At 40.3% G+C, this 19448-nt stretch overlaps 1 protein-coding gene across 2 annotated transcripts in view; it reads left to right on the top strand.

Annotated features, from left to right (window-relative positions):
* PRKD1 (protein kinase D1) overlaps positions 1-19448 on the top strand; it is a 293158-nt gene that overhangs the window by 185838 nt on the left and 87872 nt on the right. For both annotated transcript variants that reach the window (XM_084630653.1, XM_084630652.1), the window contains exons 3-4: positions 14617-14748; positions 19051-19211. In XM_084630653.1, coding sequence (XP_084486779.1) covers positions 14617-14748; positions 19051-19211 — 293 coding nt within the window. The remainder of the gene's footprint in view (positions 1-14616; positions 14749-19050; positions 19212-19448) is intronic.

Here is a 19448-nt window from a genome sequence, read left to right as displayed (position 1 = left end):
AAAAAACAAAACAAAAAACCTTGAAACACTACTTTTCAATTATAACCACTTACAGATCACTTTGTAGATAAAAGAGGATGGAAGGCTATCTTTTTTATGTTTTAGGAATGAAGTCATAGACTTTTAAAATATTTTGTCTGTTTTTATGTTGCTGGATTTTTTAGCTGTACTCTGTTTGAAAGTGTATCAAGCAGCGCCTGAGTGGTCTGGGGTTAATGGGGTACTCAATAGTAAAATTATTCAATTAATATTTTTAAGATTAAAGTTTCAGCAAAGTAGACATTTTTAAAGTTACATCAGTTAACACTGATAACTTTGATTTCTATATGGACAGAGGAAGAACGAGTATTTATATATATATATATATATATATATATGATATGATTTTGGCAGTATATTTTATTTACAGTAGGTTTGGAAAAGGATGGTCAGGTTGAAGAGTGAGTTCCATTTCAATTATTGTTTAATATAATGTCTCTCTATTTCCAAAGTAGCTGTAATTAGCTCCATATTTTTATTTCTGATTATGCAGTAGACAAACTGCTGCACCCAAGGTTTGCTTAATCCACATCTTTGTTTTTGCCAGGCTCAAGCATACCATCTTTCATTTTTTCTTTTTTCTTTTTGCCTTCTGTCTAGTATGATATACATCAGTCTCTCTGTTTTGAAGTGTTTTGTGTATGATCATTTTGATCTACTATAACAAATCTCTTTCAGAAATAATAGCCCAATAGATTATTCAAGTACTGTAATTCAGCAGCCTACTCTTTAAATGACCCTATCTCATTTGAAGGGAAGGCTTTGAAGTCCTGAGCCAAACTCAGAACTCATGATACATGCTGTCCTCTATTTTTTTTAAATGGATATTTCATTACATATTTGCCCTTTAACTATGGCAGTATTGTCAGATTAGCATGTTGGATTCACATCAAGTGCTTATTTTATAATGCAAAAAGAATTAATCGCAGAAAACAAAGGTCCATATGAATACAAACACATTTTTGTGAAATTATAAATACATTTTATGTCCCTCTATTAGAATTTCAAATGAGATATTTAGCCTTCGCCCCCTCCCGCCCCCAGCTTTATATAAAACATGGATGTGGATATACTGCATCGTATGTGGCTTCTGTCTTTGTACAATACTTTGAGGGCCTCTGATGAAATGCATTATATATAATGACAAGGTATTAGCAATATCACAGTTATTTTTATGGATGGGCTAATTGGTTTAGTTAAAATCAGAAACCTACCAAAACATTTGGTCATCCCTAAAAATGAATCCAACATAATTTCTTTTTTTGAGGCTCAGAGAAATTTAGTTAAATCTTCTCTTTTTCCTCCTGATTTTTTGGTTGTGACTGCCGCTGAAATAGTCTAGTGCTTCCTTGGTTATGAAATCACAGATTGTGCAGCATGCATAGGATTCGCCTTTGTCTCACCAGACTCCTGCAGAACCCTTTGTTGCCTTGCATTCCATTACTGACCTTTCCTTTCACCTCCAGCAGCTGCAACTGACCCCAGCCAGGCATGGTTCTAGGGGTAGGCAAGCAGGGGGGTCGCCCTGGACACCAAATTCCAGGAGGTGCCATTCCACTGTGTGGCTCAGCTTTCGCTTTCACTCCACTCTCTGATTGGCCAGTTGATTGGCTGGCCTTTTATTTGCTTGGCTTCTTGTGGAGGCAGCAGGCAGGGCGGGATGTGGTGGGTGGTCTCTGAAAATCTTTTCTGCCCTATCCAGCAAAATGACTAGGGCCACTCCTGGACACAGCACTCTGTTGGACCCACCTTCATATCCCTTCTATTACTTGATGAAGTGGATTAGACCAAACAATTGTGGTAGATTCTGTCTTATGCCCTAGTATGCTGTCTTTAACAGGATATTTCCTTGTATTGCACAGGATATATCCATCCATATTGGATGATTCAGAGAAAGGCAAAAAATGCCTCATGATAGGCAAATAACGAATAACCTTTCGTGCACCCTGAAGTATGAGCACATATGCCAAAACAAAAACTAACAAAAAAGCTGTAGCTATTACCATTATTTTTACAACATTTGTATCCATATTTGAATTCTACCAAGCTCTTAACCTCAGAGATATTTTGTTGCAGTGTGTTCCACAGATTACTCATAAATTTTATTTTTAGAAAGTATTTCTTTTTATCAGTATTAAGCTAATTGCATTTTAATTTCATTGTCTTTCCTCTTGTACTGTACTTGTGTTATGAGAGAAGGTAAATAGGAGCACTTGCTCTAATGTCTCTGTACTGCACTTTATTTTGCGCACATTTATTGTGTTTCCTCTTACTCATTTCCTCCCTAAACTAAACCACCCCAATCTTTTCAACCTCTCCTCATATTGAAGTCTCTTCCATGCCTCCAGGAATTTGTTTCCCATCTCTGAATTTCTTCTTTTTCTATTGTATCTTCTTTTCAGGTAGAGTGCCCAGAACTAAACACAGTATTGCAAGTGAGGACACACTACTGATTTATATAATGGCATTATCATGTTTTCAGTATTTTTTCAATCTTATCTGTTTATATATCCTGCATGAAATCCTGGTCCCATTGAAGCCAATGTCAAAACTCCCATAGACTTCAGTGGAGTCAGGATTTCACCCTCAGCATTTTGTTTTCTTGACCAGCACTACACATTTAGCACAGATTTTACATTAAGCTGCACACAATGATTCCCAGGTTTTATTTTTTCCTGAATTATTACAGTTAATTTGGAGCCTAGCAATATCATTCAAATAAGTATGACTAGTTCAAATTTACATTATTTTCTTTTAGTCAACTGCATTTCATTTGCTATCATGTTGTCCATTCACTTAGCATTGGTAGGTCCCTCTGAATTTCCTCAGTTTTATCTAACCTAAATGATTATGCTGGGTCCCAGCTGAGTCAGGAATTGGGAGAGCACAGTGGTATACTGTCATGTTTGTTTCCCTCTGGGTCTCATAGTCCTGTGCAAAGAATTTGAGGCCTGGGACCAGGGCTGGATTAACCCATCACTGGGCCCTCAGCAAACATATAAGGATATTGCTTAGCTAGCCCACTCCTATCCAGTTCAGTCAGTGACTGGCTCCTGCTGCACAGCCATTCCCTTATGTCTACCCCCACAGGGCTCCCCACTGCCCCTGTCATCTACCCTGTGCAGACACCCACCACCATTCCTTTCCAACTCCTGGATGATGGTGGTGAAGCTCTGGTTGGTCTGGTTCAGATACTGGAGCAGTAGCTGGCCCCAAGGCAGCAGAGAGGAGAAGCCACTCTGGCTGCCCCACCACTGCTCGCCCCTCCATCATGACAGGGAGAAAGTGGGGTGCAAATCTCAGTGAGTAGAATTGCAACCTGCTACACAGGGTTGCAGTGCCAGTCAGATTGGGTCCCCCCCCACTAATTGGGCCTTGGGCATGTGCCAGGGTTGCCTGTGCCTTAATGTGTCCTGGCCTGGCACCATGATACAGGAGAGCATCTGTATTCAGGAGAGCACTGGAAGAAATGATTATGTCCCATTGACTTCAGTGTGACTTAATCACATGCTTAAATGCTTTCCTGAACTGAGGCTTTAGAGTCCAAGACTGATTTTGATGTGTAATCTACACATCCATGAGTAAAAACAATAAATATCCAGATAATTCATGAGTTCATAGACAGCATAAACAACGAGGAATCCTTGTCGCACCTTAGAGACTAACAAATATATTTGGGCATAAGCTAGCCCACAAAAGCTTATGCCCAAATAAATTTGTTAGTGTCTAAGGTGCCACAGGGACTCCTCATTGTTTTTGCTGATACAGACTAACACGTCTACCCCTCTCAAACCATAGACAGCATAGTTTTTCTTCAAGTGATAGTCCCTATGTGAAAACAATGAGGAGTCCTTGTGGCACCTTAGAGACTAACAAACTTATTTGGGCATAAGCTTTCGTGGGCTAGAACCCACTTCATCAGATGCATGGAGTGGAAAATACAGTAGGCAGGTATAAATACACAGCACATGAACAAATGGGAGTTGCCTTACCGGGTGGGGTGGGGGGTCAGTGCTAATGAAGCCAATTCGGTTAGGGTGGATGTGGCCCATTCCCAATAGTTGACAAGACGGGGTGAGTATCAACAGAGGGAAAATTATTTTTTGTAGTGACCCAGCCATTCCCAGTCTTTATTCAGGCCTAATTTTTGGCCTGGGCACAACTGTTTCAATATTCTCCAATGGACTGTAAATATAGTAAATCAGAGAGAAACAAGTATAAATGTAATGGAGGCATTGTGTTTAGTGAATTTGTCTACCGTATGATTTTAATCCAAATCAGACTGATTATAACAGAGTAAGATATTATAAGCTATTGCTTTACTGTCAGTCATTTGAATTCTTTAATATGACTAGTCAATGTCCATTTTGGATCCATCTCTTCAATGAACTTTAATTACAGTACTCACTTTGTTTTCCTGTGCTAAATGATTATCTCTGAAGTGCAATTTTATGATTAGCAGAGACTGAATATATAAACTAAGCTAAGGCTGATTTTCCCCTTGGGTATAAAACAGGTAAATTCATAATGAAAGGATGCTGTGTTTGGATTTCAAATGAATGCAAAGTCTGTTCTGCTTTATAGGTTGTATTTTTAAAACTGTCTAATCGTTCTAAAATTAACAGAAGAATATTAAAATTGAACTTTAGAAATACAGAAGTTAAAGATGAGTCATATATATTGGCTATTTATGAATATTAATATTTTTCCTCTCAAATTAAGAATGTATGTATATATTGAGCAAATATTTTTGAATGATTTAACCATCTAGATTTTATTGCTTATGCCTCAGTAACAGAAAGCTGTGGTGGATAAATAAGGATATTAATTTCATTGTGGAATTTCCTTGTAACTAAATTTTACACAGTTCAGAGGTGTTTACATAAATGTCAAGAATACATAGTAGACAAAGGTTTTCCCCATCTAAGTTTCCTTATCTCAGTATAGATTTATTTGTATTAAAATGGTACAAATTGCTAATAAATTATTTTAGATAGGGACCAGGACAAATTAACTTTAAAGAAACAAAATGGGTATAAATCAATTCTCGTTTTCCATTCAGAGAACAAAACAGTGGCACAGTCATTCTGTCAGCTGTGTACGTTTAATTTCCAGGGAAGTCACAATTTCCATTGAATGAGATGATTGGGCCCCAAACATAAAAGTTAAGCTTAGTATAAGCCCCATTCTAGTTCAGAAATCCAGGGTCAGATCCTAAGCTAGTGTAAACGGAGCTCTGACAATTTATACAAGCTGAGGACTTGCCTTGCACTGGTTGCCAAAAGGTCATATCAATGAAGAACAAAATGTCTCCCTCTGCTTTTCTATAATGAAAGAAAAGTGTAAATTCATTAATCATTATGACTGGATGAATGAATCCTTCCCAAAGTTATTTTTGTTATAATGTCCATGGTTTAGTATGACTTAGAATTTCTTAGGGATGTTTGAAAAGATGGCAACAAATGAGTTCTGAGTTAAATAATAGCCCATTATGAACTGAATCCTGCAACATTACCAAGCATAGCATTTACTACTATGAACAAGCTTAAGATTTTGTCATGGTTACTTTTAGTAAAAGTCACAGACAAGATGTGGGCAATAAACAGAAATTCATGGAAGCCCGTTGCCTCTCTGTGATTTTTACTAAAAAATAAGTGGGGGCGGGGAGGAATGATAGCTGGAGCTCTATGGAGTGGGGACTGGCAGCCACGACCATTGGAGGGAGCCCAGCCCTGGCACAGCCATGTGGGGGGAGGAGGTAGGTGGGGCCAGCCCAACGCGGTGGCGGGGAGCACACAGCCCTGGCTCCAGCCACTAACAGCTGAAGCCAAAGAAGTCACGGATGTCCTGTAAAGTCACAGAATCCATTACCTCTGTGACTAAATCGTATCCTTAACTATGAGTTAATGACTCATATTTTTAGAGGTATTTAGGCATTGAGGCACTCAGCCTAAATATTTTTTTTCTGTTCTGAGCCAGCTTTTATTTTTACATACAGGCACACAGTGAGGAATCTGAAAGTTGAAACTTAGAATGTAAATAGTCCATGTTAAGCCTTTACTACGTGTGTGTGTCTGCAAGTGTATATATAATAATTTAAAAAGTTACAAGCAAGTGAAAAATCATTTTTGAACAGTTATTATAATTTAAAGAAGACCTAATAAAATCCTGCTCCTTTTGGGCTTGTCTTCACTGGAAAATGAGGTCATCATAAAACATGATCTTGGATCATGACTAAACCTTACTGAAACTAGCTTGCAGAATGATAAATGTGTCTTCACTAGAGAACTGGGTGAATAGAATATACTGCAGGCATGCAGCAAGACCAAGTTCACTGCTGCTTACATTTTTATTTTTCCTGACTATTTTTATTTGAATTCTGAACACTTAATGCTGCATTAACATAATGTTTTGCATTTAACTTTGTTACAGATAAAATTGTTCTGTTTAATATTCTGCTTGCAGTCTGAATTAAACAACAAATAGAGTAGGCCATCACTATGTAAATGATAGAAAGCTCAATTTTTATGCTGAGTGCATGAGCCATGATGACCTGTCAATTAATCTGCAGGGACCCCAGCTGGATCAATTACAGCTTTAGTAGAAGGGATGTCAATTCTTTCTTTACCACTTGAGTCAGCCTGGGAGAAAGCGAGGATAATACTGACAAACAAAATCAAAATGAGAGGATGCACTGAGCAACCAAAACTTGTCATCAGTTTATCCATTGCAGGTGGGACTGAATGCAGCAGTAGCAAAACTACTTATGGAAAAATTAAATTTCAGATTCACTTCAGTCACAATCTTCAATTCTTTTAAATCAATAGCTAATTTTGGGTATAACTAAAAATGAATTTTTCTTCCGTTAACTTATCAAACTTAGAAGGCCAATGGCATATTGGGTTGTATTAGTAGGAGCATTACCAGCAGATCGAGGGAAGCAGGGCTGGCCTTACCATGAGGCGAACTGAGGCGGCCGCCTCAGGTGCCAGACTGTGGGGAGGTGCCACTGGGACCCAAAGTGTAGAAAATTGTGTCTGCTGCTGGTGCATATGTATTCTCTCTGCTACCTAGCAGAGCAGTTACCATGAGAGGAGTAGAACAGGAAGAAGGCAGAATTGAAACCTTTCAAAGTTTTGGCCCAAGCGAGAGGGCATGGGGGCATCATTTGAGCTCCCCGCCTCAGGTGCCAAAATGTTGTGGGCCGGCCCTGGAGGGAAGTGATTATTCCCCTCTATTCGGCACTGGTGAGGCCACACCTGGAGTATTGTGTCCAGTTTTGGTCCCCCCACTAAAGAAGGGATGTGGACAAATTGGAGAGAGTCCAGCGGAGGGCAACGAAAATGATTAGGAGGCTGTGGCACATGAGTTATGAGGAGAGGCTGAGGGAACTGGGGTTATTTAGTCCGCAGAAGAGAAGAGTGAGGGGGGATTTGATAGCTGCTTTCAACTACCTGAAGGGGGGTTCCAAAGAGGATGGAACTAGGCTGTTCTCAGTGATAGCAGATGACAGAACAAGGAGTAATGGTTTCAAGTTGCAGTGGGGAGGTCTAGGTTGGATATTAGAAAACACTTTTTCACTAGGAGGGTGGTGAAGCACTGGAATGGGTTACCTAGGGAGGTGGTGGAATCTCCATCCTTAGAGGTTTTTAAGGCCCAGCTTGACAAAGCCCTGGCTGGGATGATTTAGTTGGTGTTTGTCCTGCTTTGAGCAGGGGATTGGACTAGATGACCTCTTGAGGTCTCTTCCAACCCTAATATTCTATGATTCTATGATAAATAAAAGTTATTGCATTGTTCAAAGTCTATGCTGTGCCTTTTCTGCATTGTATCTGATATCTAATATATCATTCACAAATGAGCCTAGACAAAAATTTCTCACTAAGCCCTGCAATTTAGCAGTCCATCCCTGCTCAGCAAAGCACTTAAGCATGCGTTTAACTTTAGATACATGTTCAATTCCCATTGACTTCAGTTGGACTTAAGGATGTGCTTTAAATTAAGCATGCACTTATGTATTTTAATGAATAGGGATGGACTTTAGCACATGCTTAAATGTTTTGCTGAACTGGAGCCTAAGTCATTTTTGTTAATTATAATTCTCCATTTAATAAGTAATTTGATTACTAATATGTTAACAAAAATGCTGTTGCATTTTCAACTGCCTATATTACATCTACAGAAATAACCACTGGAATATGGCAACTAGATTATGTAACAGTTTCAGGTCCAAACCCAATAGACAATATACATTAGTTTTGATTTACTTATGTGTTCTGGCTGATGACACAGAAGGCAAATTTACTTTGACCAGTGTAATATCTCACTGGCCATCAAACCAGGCATAGATTTAACTGAAAGTTTCAGGCAACACAAACATTTAAAGATTATTCCTATGAACACAGAGCTTGTTTCCCTAAAATAGTTGAATTTAGAACCTAAAATATGCACTGTGGGATCAAGCCCTGAGAATAACTCACACTGTTGTCAATGGGAGTTGCCAGCATGGAACACATCTCAGGATCAGTTCCTTACTTTGGATGTGTAGATGCCAATTCGTGTTCAGTCCAAGCCAAAGTAAACTCTTGAAGGAGTCTGCTAAATAATGTAAAATATATTTTGATTATTTTTGTTTATGGATACCCCAAGGCCAACATTGACTTAACAATGGAGTTGACCGCTTTATTCTGAAAAACCCTAGAGCAATAACTCCCCGCAGTTGTTTTTCTTAGGTGATCTAAGCCTTGGTTGACTGAAATGCATCTGAATAAATGTATATTGTTTGTCTGCAGCCCATGTTAAATAATTCAAAACTATTTTAATTCTGAATCAGGATGTCGTAATCTATTGGACTGTCTATAGGAAGGATGCAATTATTAGGCCTGGAATATTAAATCATTTTTACATAGTCTATTAGGAAAATCCGAAATTGGAAACTCCGTACAAAACAAATGACGACCCATTCATAAAGGCTTTTTGACTGGAGTGAATTTCTAGGTGATTTGGGTTGCGTAAAGTGGAAAAGGATTTGTTTAATTCCATAGTAGTGAGTCATTTGATCCCATTTTTGATTTGATATGATGAAGATCTGTGATACAAATTCCCAAGTCTAAAAGCTAGTGTGATTAGACAGAGCTAACACTATTTCTCTGTAGAAATTCTAAGAAATGTTTTTACTAAGTGGTGTAACCTCATACAGAGACAGAACTGACTTAACTACAGCTGGCCTTTATTATAATCAGCTCTATAACTACTGCAAAACCTCCCCTTGATTGGTATTTCAGTTCTCTCTCCATTAATGTGAAAGGACTGGGAATGGGCCCAACAGTGGTTGGGTCTCAAGACTTTATTTGGATTGAACCATAAAAAATTAGCATGACATTGTGTGATGTATTACTTAGGCTCCAGTTCCCGAAAGTATTCCTATTCAGGACAGCATCTAAGCATGTGCTCAATCCTGTTCACATCCATGGGATTTAAGCACATGCTTAAATTCTGTTCTGAACCAGGGCTGATTTAATCATATGTTTAAATCCTGTCTTAAACTGAGGCTTTAAGGATTGTCATATCTTGTCTATCTGTTTTATGTAATGCCCATGAATGCAATATCTGATCAATAAAATTATTCACAGATTAGTACTGTGGCACAAACTCAAACACAGCTTTAAAAGACATTTTTGTAGCTTCAGCTGCATGATTAAAATATAAATACACCACTTTGTTCACACCTCCAGGGATATATCGTCTTTGCTAAGGCCCTGGCTTATCTCCCTGTAGTACGCTTTAAAGCCTGTTCCCGATCCTTCAGATTGTCAGTTTCACTCCCACTCTTGTAATGAGGCCAAATAAATCTTTGATTCAAACCAAACAATTGAACACTGATGATCTGGAACCAAAATGTCTTTATATACTGTAGCTGCCTATTCTGTAGTTTAAGCCAATCCCAAAATGATTATTCTAACTATCATAGCTGTTCCAACAGTTGGAATTGTTGCACCTGTCCCAAGAGGATTTGAAATTTACTTCAACGAGTGCAGGCCAATTTATGACCTTTCTGTGAAACTTCCTATACTTGAGTGATTGCACATCTCCATTCCAATATAGGTGTGTGTGTGTGTGTGTTCCGAGTACAGCCACCATAAATTTTTCCCTCAGTGATATCCACCGGGTCAGCTCTGTGCCTGCTGGTGCCACACGTCCATAGCAACGGTATATAGGGCATTGGTGTTTCCATGCTCCCTTAGTTCCTTCTTGCCACCCAGGACAGTCGCTGGAACTTCTCTGTCCTTGTTCTCACAAATCTTCCTCAGTGGACTTTGTTTCCTACTTTGTTGTACATAGTTTTATTCATAGTTAGCTAACTTTTCTTTTGTAGTCGTTAGACTTAGTTTCTCTGTTTTAGCAGAGTTTCTTTTGCTACCAGTGCCAAGGCATGGCGCTCCTGTCGCCATCTGAGAACCTTGGCACCGTTCACCATCTCTGGTGCTGAGGAAGAAACAGAAGAAGATGTTCCCCGACTCCTAGCCAGACTTGGAGATCACAGCGGAGTGCGACCTCTGCAGGGCCATTCTGCATCTCCAGCAACTCAGGCAGTGCCATTCACTCCAGCCACATTGCAGGTGCCATTGAGCTTGGCACTGATCAATCCGTCAGCACTGGAGGGGCAGCACAGTACCAGCACTTCAGCGGTACCATACGCGCTGGAGACTTTGGCTGCAGCTAGGGACCTGCTCCTGCTGTCGGTGCTGGTGTCGCCAGTGGTACAAGAGCCAATGGTGTCGGTGTCAGCAAGCAGAAAAGCTACTGGCTATAGCTCGGTACCAAGGCCCTCGATATCGTCTAAGGGGGAGCTGGTCATGATGTCCCAGTCCTGGTCTTCCCTGCCTTTGTACTGGTCACTGGAACTAGTGGGAAATTCTCCTCCCTGTTCTCCAGACAGCGATTCCTCATCATCGGAGTCATATATCTTCCACAGCAATCGGCCCTGGCATGCAAGTTGGTACTACCCTGTGATGGACCTGGGCCAGGCATTCTGTCAGTTGCTTGGCCTCCTGGATAGTGGCAGGTGCCGTTACAGTGGCCCTTCTGGAACCCATGGGCATTTCTCCTTACACAGGGTTCTCAATTGAGATGCTCCTACTCGACGGCCTCTGAGGGAAGAGTACTGCCGCCTCTTCGAGCAGAGCCTGATCCAGGCTCCAGTACCAGACCAGTACTCACTACCAGGAGCTAAAACCACATGAGCTGGCCGGTGCCAAAAGCAAAGACCAGTGCTCCTGGCTGGTGCAGGATTCCTTCTCCTCTTTTCCTGACAAGGCCTGTGGCAGGAGCTGACATAGCACCCTCCCATGACAACTATAAGGATGTTCTTAAGAGAGTGGCCCAAAACCTGGGCATCCAGATGGAGGAGGTTAAGGAATCCTTCCCTCTTTGTTGGACATCTTGGCTGCAGCAGGCCTGTCAAGAGTGGCCCTTTCCCTCAACAAGGCCATCAGGGACCCAGTAAAAGACAAACCCCAGCATCCCTACCTCCCACAGCCAAAAAGGCCAAAAAGAAGAACTTTGTCCTGGCTAAGGGATATGAATTTTTACTTACTTATCCTCTCCCAGAATCCTTGGTGGTCTCAGCTTCCAATTAGTGAGAGCAACAGGGTTTACCATGAGTGGCCCCTAAGTCAAAAGACTCTAAGAAGCTAGTAGACCTGTTTGGGAGGAAGGCCTACTCAACTGGGGGTTTGCAGCTCAGGATCACGAACTAACAAGCAGGTTATGACTTTAACGTTTGGGACTCCTTGTTAAAGTTTAAGGACTTGATGGGCCAAGAGGCCAGACACAAGTTCTCCTCTTTGGTGGAGGAGGGGAAGTCTTTAGCAAGGGCTTCCCTACACGGGACCCTGGAAGCTGCAGATTCAGCAGCCAGGTTCATGGCCTCCACAGTGGTTATGCATAGAAGTTCCTGGCTCCAATCCTCAGGCTTCCCACATGAAGTCCAACAGACCCTCCAGGATCTTCTCTTTGAGGGCACTTTGCTCTTTTCAGAGCAGACAGACTCTAAGCTCCATGGCCTCAAGGATTCCAGGGCTACTCTGGAGTTCCTGATCTTATACACCCCAGCATCTATGAGAAAGGATTTTATGCCCCAGCCTTCCTTCTGGTTCTTCCTTCCACCGGCCAAGAAGGACTCACAGAGGAAGAGGAGCAGAGACTTCAAGCAGAGACCTGCACGCCAGTCGTTCTCGTCATCAATGCCTGCTTCCCCAAGACATTCCAGACACTCTAAGCAGGCCTTTTGATGGGACTCAGGGGGACAGTGTGCCAGCCACAGAGACTTTGGATCCAACCTGCACTTTCTTTGCAGACCACTTGTTCCACTTCCTTCAGGCATGGTCCCGTATTATTACAGACCCTTGGGTACTAAGCACAATAGAAGTGGGATATACCCTCCAATTCAATTTTCTTCTGCCCATCCCATCCCCCTTCCCATTCCTCTTCAGGGACACTTCTCATGAGCCACTTCTAGGCCAAGAAGTGCAGTTGGAAGCCTTGGAAGAAGTTCTATAGAATTTAAGTGATTGAGGGTTCTACTCCCATTATTTTCTAATCCTGAAAGCCAAGGGAGGTTTCAGACCTATCCTGGACCTGTGGCAGCCCAACAGTTACCTCAAGAAGGTAATGTTCCACATGGTCTCATTGTCTTCCATCATCCCTTTCCTAAATAGAGGGGACTGGTACATCAGCCTTGATTTGAGAGATGCTTATTTTCACATTTTGATATTTCAGGGGGACAGAAGGTTCCTCAGGTTTGTTGTGAATCACATGCACTGCCACTTCACAGTTCTCCTGTTCTGCCTATCGGCAGCATCATGAGTGCTTACAAAGCACATGGTGGTCGTAGCAGTCTCCCCAAGGAGGCAAGGGGTTCAGGTTTACCCTTACCTTGGCGACTGGCTGGTCAGAGGCTGGACTAGGGCTCAGGTGGAGTCCAGCATACATCTCATCCAGTCAACCTTCTGGGACCTAGGCCTGCTAATGAATATGTAGAAATCTACCCTTTCCCCGGTACAAAGGATAGAGTCCATTGAAGTGGTGCTCAACTCTGACCAAGCCAGAGCCTTTCTCCCAGAAGGGCAGATTCAGGCAATCATGATGCTTATAGAGCACCTCAAGGAATGCCTGATTATAACAACACGGAGTTGCCTGAGGCTCTTGGGTCAAATGACCTCATGTACTTACATAGTTCAGTACGCGAGACTTTGACTTAGACCTCTCCAGGCATGGCTGGCTTTGGTGTACTCAACAAAACACCACCATATGAACACAATCCTCAGGGTTCCTCACCCCGGTTTTCATCTTCCTTGGTTGGTGGCTGGACCCGCTGGTGGTTTGCATGGGCGTTCCGTTCTCATGGCCCCATCCATCGCTGTCCCTTGTCACAGATGTATCAGCACTGGGCAAGGCGCACACACACCTACATTGGAATGGACACGTGCAACACATCTTGAAGAACAACAGTTATGGAAAGGTTAGTAACTGTTTTTGTTTTTTTAACATTTGACTAGGCAAATGGTAACATACTTCCTGTTAAGAAATGGTCTGCATCAGTGGCCCTCCTTGATCCACTTTCATTTTCCGTGTTTGATAACGACTTGCAGCTACATGCTCCCATGCAATGTATCTTAGCTTCTGCCTATTTTCACATAATGATGCAATCTTATAAAATAGTGCTTAGAAAAATGTCTTGAAATTTGGTTGAATCCTTTGCTAATTTATGGCAGAGGTTTAATGCACCAATTATTCTTTATGCCTTTGCTAGAAAACAGATAATACTCATTCTAGATTACCAATATGTTATTTATCACATTGCCTCAAAGAGAGTCTTAATAAATCTGGACGAATGTAGCAACTACCTCATACAACCATTATGAAAAAGTGGCAAATAATCACACCTTTAAATTTTGATGAGAACATTTAAAACAATTTAAAAATAAACTTAAAAATATCCTTGACCAGTACATTAGAATATACTATAAAAATGAAGGATTATAAAATAATGTAAATGACAGGCTTGGACATGAGTACAATAGATATTATGAACAAAGATTTCATAAATACACACATTTTAATAGTTGTGTATATGATAGCTCTGGTAAGAGATCAATATTATTCTAAGCAGTACAAAAGTTAGAAAGGAAAGTATAAAAGTTTGCTGCAACTTTAGTGTACATCTGAAGTACTGGCAAAAAAAAACTTGGAAGCACACTTTTACATTTTTCTAACATTCATTTTGGTATGGCTGATAGTTACTAGCATTTCATCCTTGGAATAGGATATTATATTTACAAGCAATTGCGAATTCTTACTTCTCTTTCTATAAATTAAATTTTGCATGAATAAAGAATAATTCCATTTACAATAATGACCACAAGAGAGAAACTCAAGATAACAATGATTATATTTCAATCATATCTGAAAAAAAAAGAAATATCAAATTACCTATTACAATAAAATATCATGTAATGATACAGATTTGTTATGGTATTAATTAGCTTTATCTTTTATATGTTCTTGTTTTTGCAGCTTCTGCCACATTTGAAGACTTTCAGATCCGTCCCCATGCTCTGTTTGTTCATTCATACCGAGCACCAGCTTTCTGTGACCACTGTGGAGAAATGCTGTGGGGTCTTGTGCGTCAGGGACTTAAATGTGAAGGTAAGTTAGCATTTGCTTTCCAATCTGAGTCAGAGACTGGAGTCAAGCATGCCACTCCTGTGCTTGACAGTATTTCAAAATAGTGTGGGCACCAGAACTATACTTCTGGTCTCCAAGGGACATCCCATAATGCATTGTGGAAACTGGTCAGAATATAGTGAGGCTGGAGCTAATCCAAGGTACTTCAGAGTACTTACTGAGACAGCAAAGCAGTACAATCAGTGCAGCACAGTGCTGTGTGAATATATGGAGTAAAATCCTGGCTTCACTGAAATCAATGGGAGTTTGATTTCCATGGATCCAGGATTTCACCCATGGTTTCTAATTCAATATGGCTGTACTGGTGCAAGCACAAGAGTGTGAACACACAGTTGGTTTAGTTAAATTGGTTTAATTATGGTGGTATAAGCAGTAACAATGCAACTTTTTTATATAGACAAGGCTTTTGATGAGTAAGTAGAAATTCTGCCATGTGACAAAGAATGCTTCCTTATTTAAATATTCCCAGCAAATAAAGGCAAAGACATTAATGATGGAATTCGTATAAAGATTTGAAGGTAAATATTTTCATGGTTTGTGCTATCTCCTATACTACTATGTCAAGTAAATCCACTACCATTTCGCTAGTCAATATGTAAATGCACCCTCAGTTAAAATTACTAGGAGTCGTGTGTGTATGAAAAAGAGCACAAAACTCATTGCATACCTATTGGATGGCTTTAATTTCAAGGGACAATCGCACAATGTAGACCCAAAGTTCCCTATGTTCCACATTAATTTGGTGTTCATTCCCTTTTTGCTATTAAATATTATTTACATTAAAAATAAGAATATGTAACTGAGATTATAGTCAGATTTTTTTGCACTAAAAAACGAATCCCACATGTTAATTTTCCTCCATGAATTTATTTTTGTTTGTTTTCTTCATTTTGGGTATTTGGCAAACACTGCATATTTGAACATAGGCAGGTTGAGAGTCATGACTCATTGTTTTCAGCAGGGGCTACACTGATCAGGGTTACTCCACCACCAGCAGGGGGATGAAACACTGGAATGCGTTACCTAGAGAGGTGGTGGAATCTCCTTCCTTAGAAGGTTTTAAGGTCAGGCTTGACAAAGCCCTGGCTGGGATGATTTAATTGGGGATCGGTCCTGCTTTGAGCAGGGGGTTGGACTAGATGACCTCCTGAGGTCTCTTCCAACCCTGATGTTCTATGATTCTATACTCCAGCCATTAAGGAGAATTTTTTTTAAATGAAAAATAAATTTGTTTTTCTCATTGTCTTATCCAGTTTTAGGCCCTGAATCTTTTTTAAAAATTGTTTGTGGCATCTCCATTATCTTCCCTAACATTAAGTAATGCAAAGCCATCAGGCTCAATGGAGTCTTATGATTTGTACTCTGGGTGTGGTTGGGATGGATATGCTGGCAGAAAGTCAGAAAGACATGTGAATTTGCCTAGAAGTATATTCACTGTTGAACAGAGTCCTTATCTGATTAATCTCACTCCCCTCTGAATTTGCACATTTAAATGTTTATAATTACCAGAGTAGATTATTTAGGAGGAGGAGTTCAAAAGGCGTAAGCCATTATTCTGCTGGGGAAATGGGATCTACTCTCTTCCCTTTTAAAAAAGATATTGTGTTTAAATAAAGAGTAATTCTGTATGGTTTTCTGACCTAACTCATTGATGAACTGAGATGACAGAAAAAGGACATCAAGAAAATAAATATAGCAATTTCTGGAATAAAGCTAATAATGGAATAAAAATATTGTGGGAATTCAAAACAAGATGCTTAGTATGACTAAAGTAACAAGTATAGTGATGATGATCTTTCTCCTCCGGCCTAGAATAAATGAACAAATGGTAGCTGAATGACTCTGAATCTAGGGAACCTTTCTTGGGACAACACAGTAAACTTTCTGAATGTCTGCTGCTTTGGAAAGTCCAGCTATTTTATGAGTACATTTGCAGTCCTTACTCTTCAAGTTATCCAGGCTTCTTTAAAGGGGAAAAAAATGTATATCCCATGTCATTCATAGACAAATAGTAATACTGTTGGCTGCAAAATATTGTACTGTTGAAGTGCAAAGATAACTAGATTTACTACTATTGATCACTTTTATGTGTTTAGTTACAGGCTGTGTTTACACTCCATAATTTACAGCGGCCCAGCTGCAGCACGTTTGGTGAAAATGCTCTAAGCTGATGGGAGAGAGCTCTCCTGTCGGCTTCATAACTCCTGCCTCCATGAGGGGCAGTAGCTATGTTGGCAGGAGAAGCTCTCTCACTGACATAGCGCTGTCTACAATGGCATTTAGGTTGGTATAACTTACGTTGCTCAGGGGTATGGATTATTCATACCCTTGAACAACATAATTTATACCAAAGTAATTTGTAGTGTAGACATAGCCTTAGTGTTTGATATTAGTTGTTTGTTAATAATAATAATAACTTTTTAAAATCTCATGGGTCCAAAATCTTATATTGACTGGCATCCTCTAGAATGCCAGTGGGTTCATTGGGATTGAACTGGATAGAAATCAATAAAGAACATGAAACTTTTTTGTCAGCTTTCACTTTCCCCTGTCTTTATTTAGCCATAACCTGGTACTGCTGTCTCCAATTTCAAATTTTCCTCCCCTCACACTACCAAATGCCAGCCTAGGCTCTCTTCCTCATGAGGTCTTATCATACTATAAATCCAGAATTTAGGCCCGGAGGAGGGTGTGACCCAGGAACCTTTTGGTGGCAAAGGGTGCATAGAGTTTTACAGGCATCCCCAAGGTCAGATGTATGCATATTAAGTTTACCAAAAGGTGGCATATGAGTTCTCTACCAAGAGCCAAGAGTCCACATGTCATCGTAATCATTGCGAAATGTATGTACGGATAATGTTTAAGGAATTATGTATCTGTACTGAAAATTATTAAGGTATGTTAGTTAGGGCAGATCAGCTCCTGTCAGGTAGGAAGGAAGAGACACTTTTATGACTCTCTGGCTGGTAATGTGTGTATTGAGTGTTGTCCGCTTCACAATGGAGGCCTAGCTACAGTCTGAGCCATATGCTAATCAAGAGATTGTAAAATTGACAAGAAAAAGGCACACAGGAAAACAACAACCATCAGGGAGGGTCCTGCTTATGAGTAAAGATAATGGTTATGGGAGTATAATTGAGGGTACAGGGAGACACCCTGAATCTTTTACACTGTGGAGGAAAGCTGACAATTTAGCTTGTCTCTCGAATGGAAGATCCCAGCCAAGCCTGGCTGTAATACGTGGGATGGATTTTGGGTGAGCTCTGCCCTATAAGACATGACAGTAACTTGTTAGTTAAGTCTAGGCTCTAGAATGAGTGTTATGATTTTATTTTGTATGTAACCATTTGTTTCCAATATTTCTACTTACTATCTCTCGAATCTCTATACTTTGTTAAATAAAAGTTTAATCATTTGTCCTATAAACTTATCTAAGGGCCCTGTGTTAAGTGGAGCTGTGATCTGAGATGTATGTGGTAAGCTGGGGTGTACTGTTCCTTTGTGAGCAGTGAATCTTTGAAAGCTAAAAGCGTCCAGTGGAGTAGTGGCTGGGCAGAGCCTCCGTATGTTAAGCGGGGAGTGCTTGTGTTGTCTGTGCCGGTGGAGTCAGGAAGCTGACCCACGAAAGGTACAGGCAAGGCTTCCTCACCCTAAAGACAGGTGGAAGCCTCACTCTGTACCCCCAGGAGGTGTCACGTACGGGTTGTCCATGCCTAATCTTTATCTGAGGAAAGGCCTTTCTGTCATGTAAATTTCTCACACCCTGTGCCTAATTCTTTTCTCTGATTTTATACCAGTGTAATTCTATTGACTTCATTAAAGTTGCTCTTGAGCAATACTGGTGAGAGATCAGAGTATAGATATTTGCTGTGATCATTCTCATTTTACCCAGAGCATCTGTGTTCAGCTCCTGTTGGAATGTTGCCAATGACTGACATGAAATTAAATCTTTTTTCCATACCTCCCATGTACTAAGTGTACAGCCACAGTAGTGCCTTCTGCTCATAGATTCTTGGCAAATGAGGGACTAAGACTGAGGTTTGGTCATGGTGGTAACTTTTGGAAGTTTATTGAATTATCTATAGACCATTGAGATTTGCCTTAACACCTTTTTAAACTAGCAAAACTTAAAGCAAAATAGTAATGCTGAATACCAATAGCTTCAGAGAAAATTAGGGTGGCATTTTTGTTCAATATAAAAATACATTTCTACTTTATTCTGAAATAATCTTTAATAGGAAGGCTTCATGTTTTCCTTTTCAGGATGTGGTCTAAACTACCATAAGAGGTGTGCATTTAAAATCCCTAACAACTGCAGCGGTGTACGTAAAAGACGACTCTCAAATGTTTCCTTAACGGGACTCAGCACTATTCGGACAGTATCTGCAGAACTTTCACCTACCACCCCAGATGAGGCCCTTCTGGTATGCAATTATCTAATTACTAAAATAATAAGAGTTGCCAAAACAAATGAACTTTAACATTTTGGGATTTGTTCTTCCTACTAGACACAGTGAGAGAAGGGTATGTAAATTTACCACACAAATTTTACCTTGTTGTAAAAAAGAGCACCTTAACACAACAGGAAGGACCCTGTCTCAGCATATGAATGCATATTTGTCAAACTCTGCTTCCATCATTATCCTAACACAGTAAATAAT

The sequence above is a fragment of the Lepidochelys olivacea genome (genome assembly GCF_965140295.1).
Source record: "Lepidochelys olivacea isolate rLepOli2 genome assembly, chromosome: 6".
Lineage (NCBI taxonomy): Eukaryota > Metazoa > Chordata > Testudines > Cheloniidae > Lepidochelys > Lepidochelys olivacea.
This window is presented reverse-complemented; position numbering and strand designations above follow the sequence as displayed.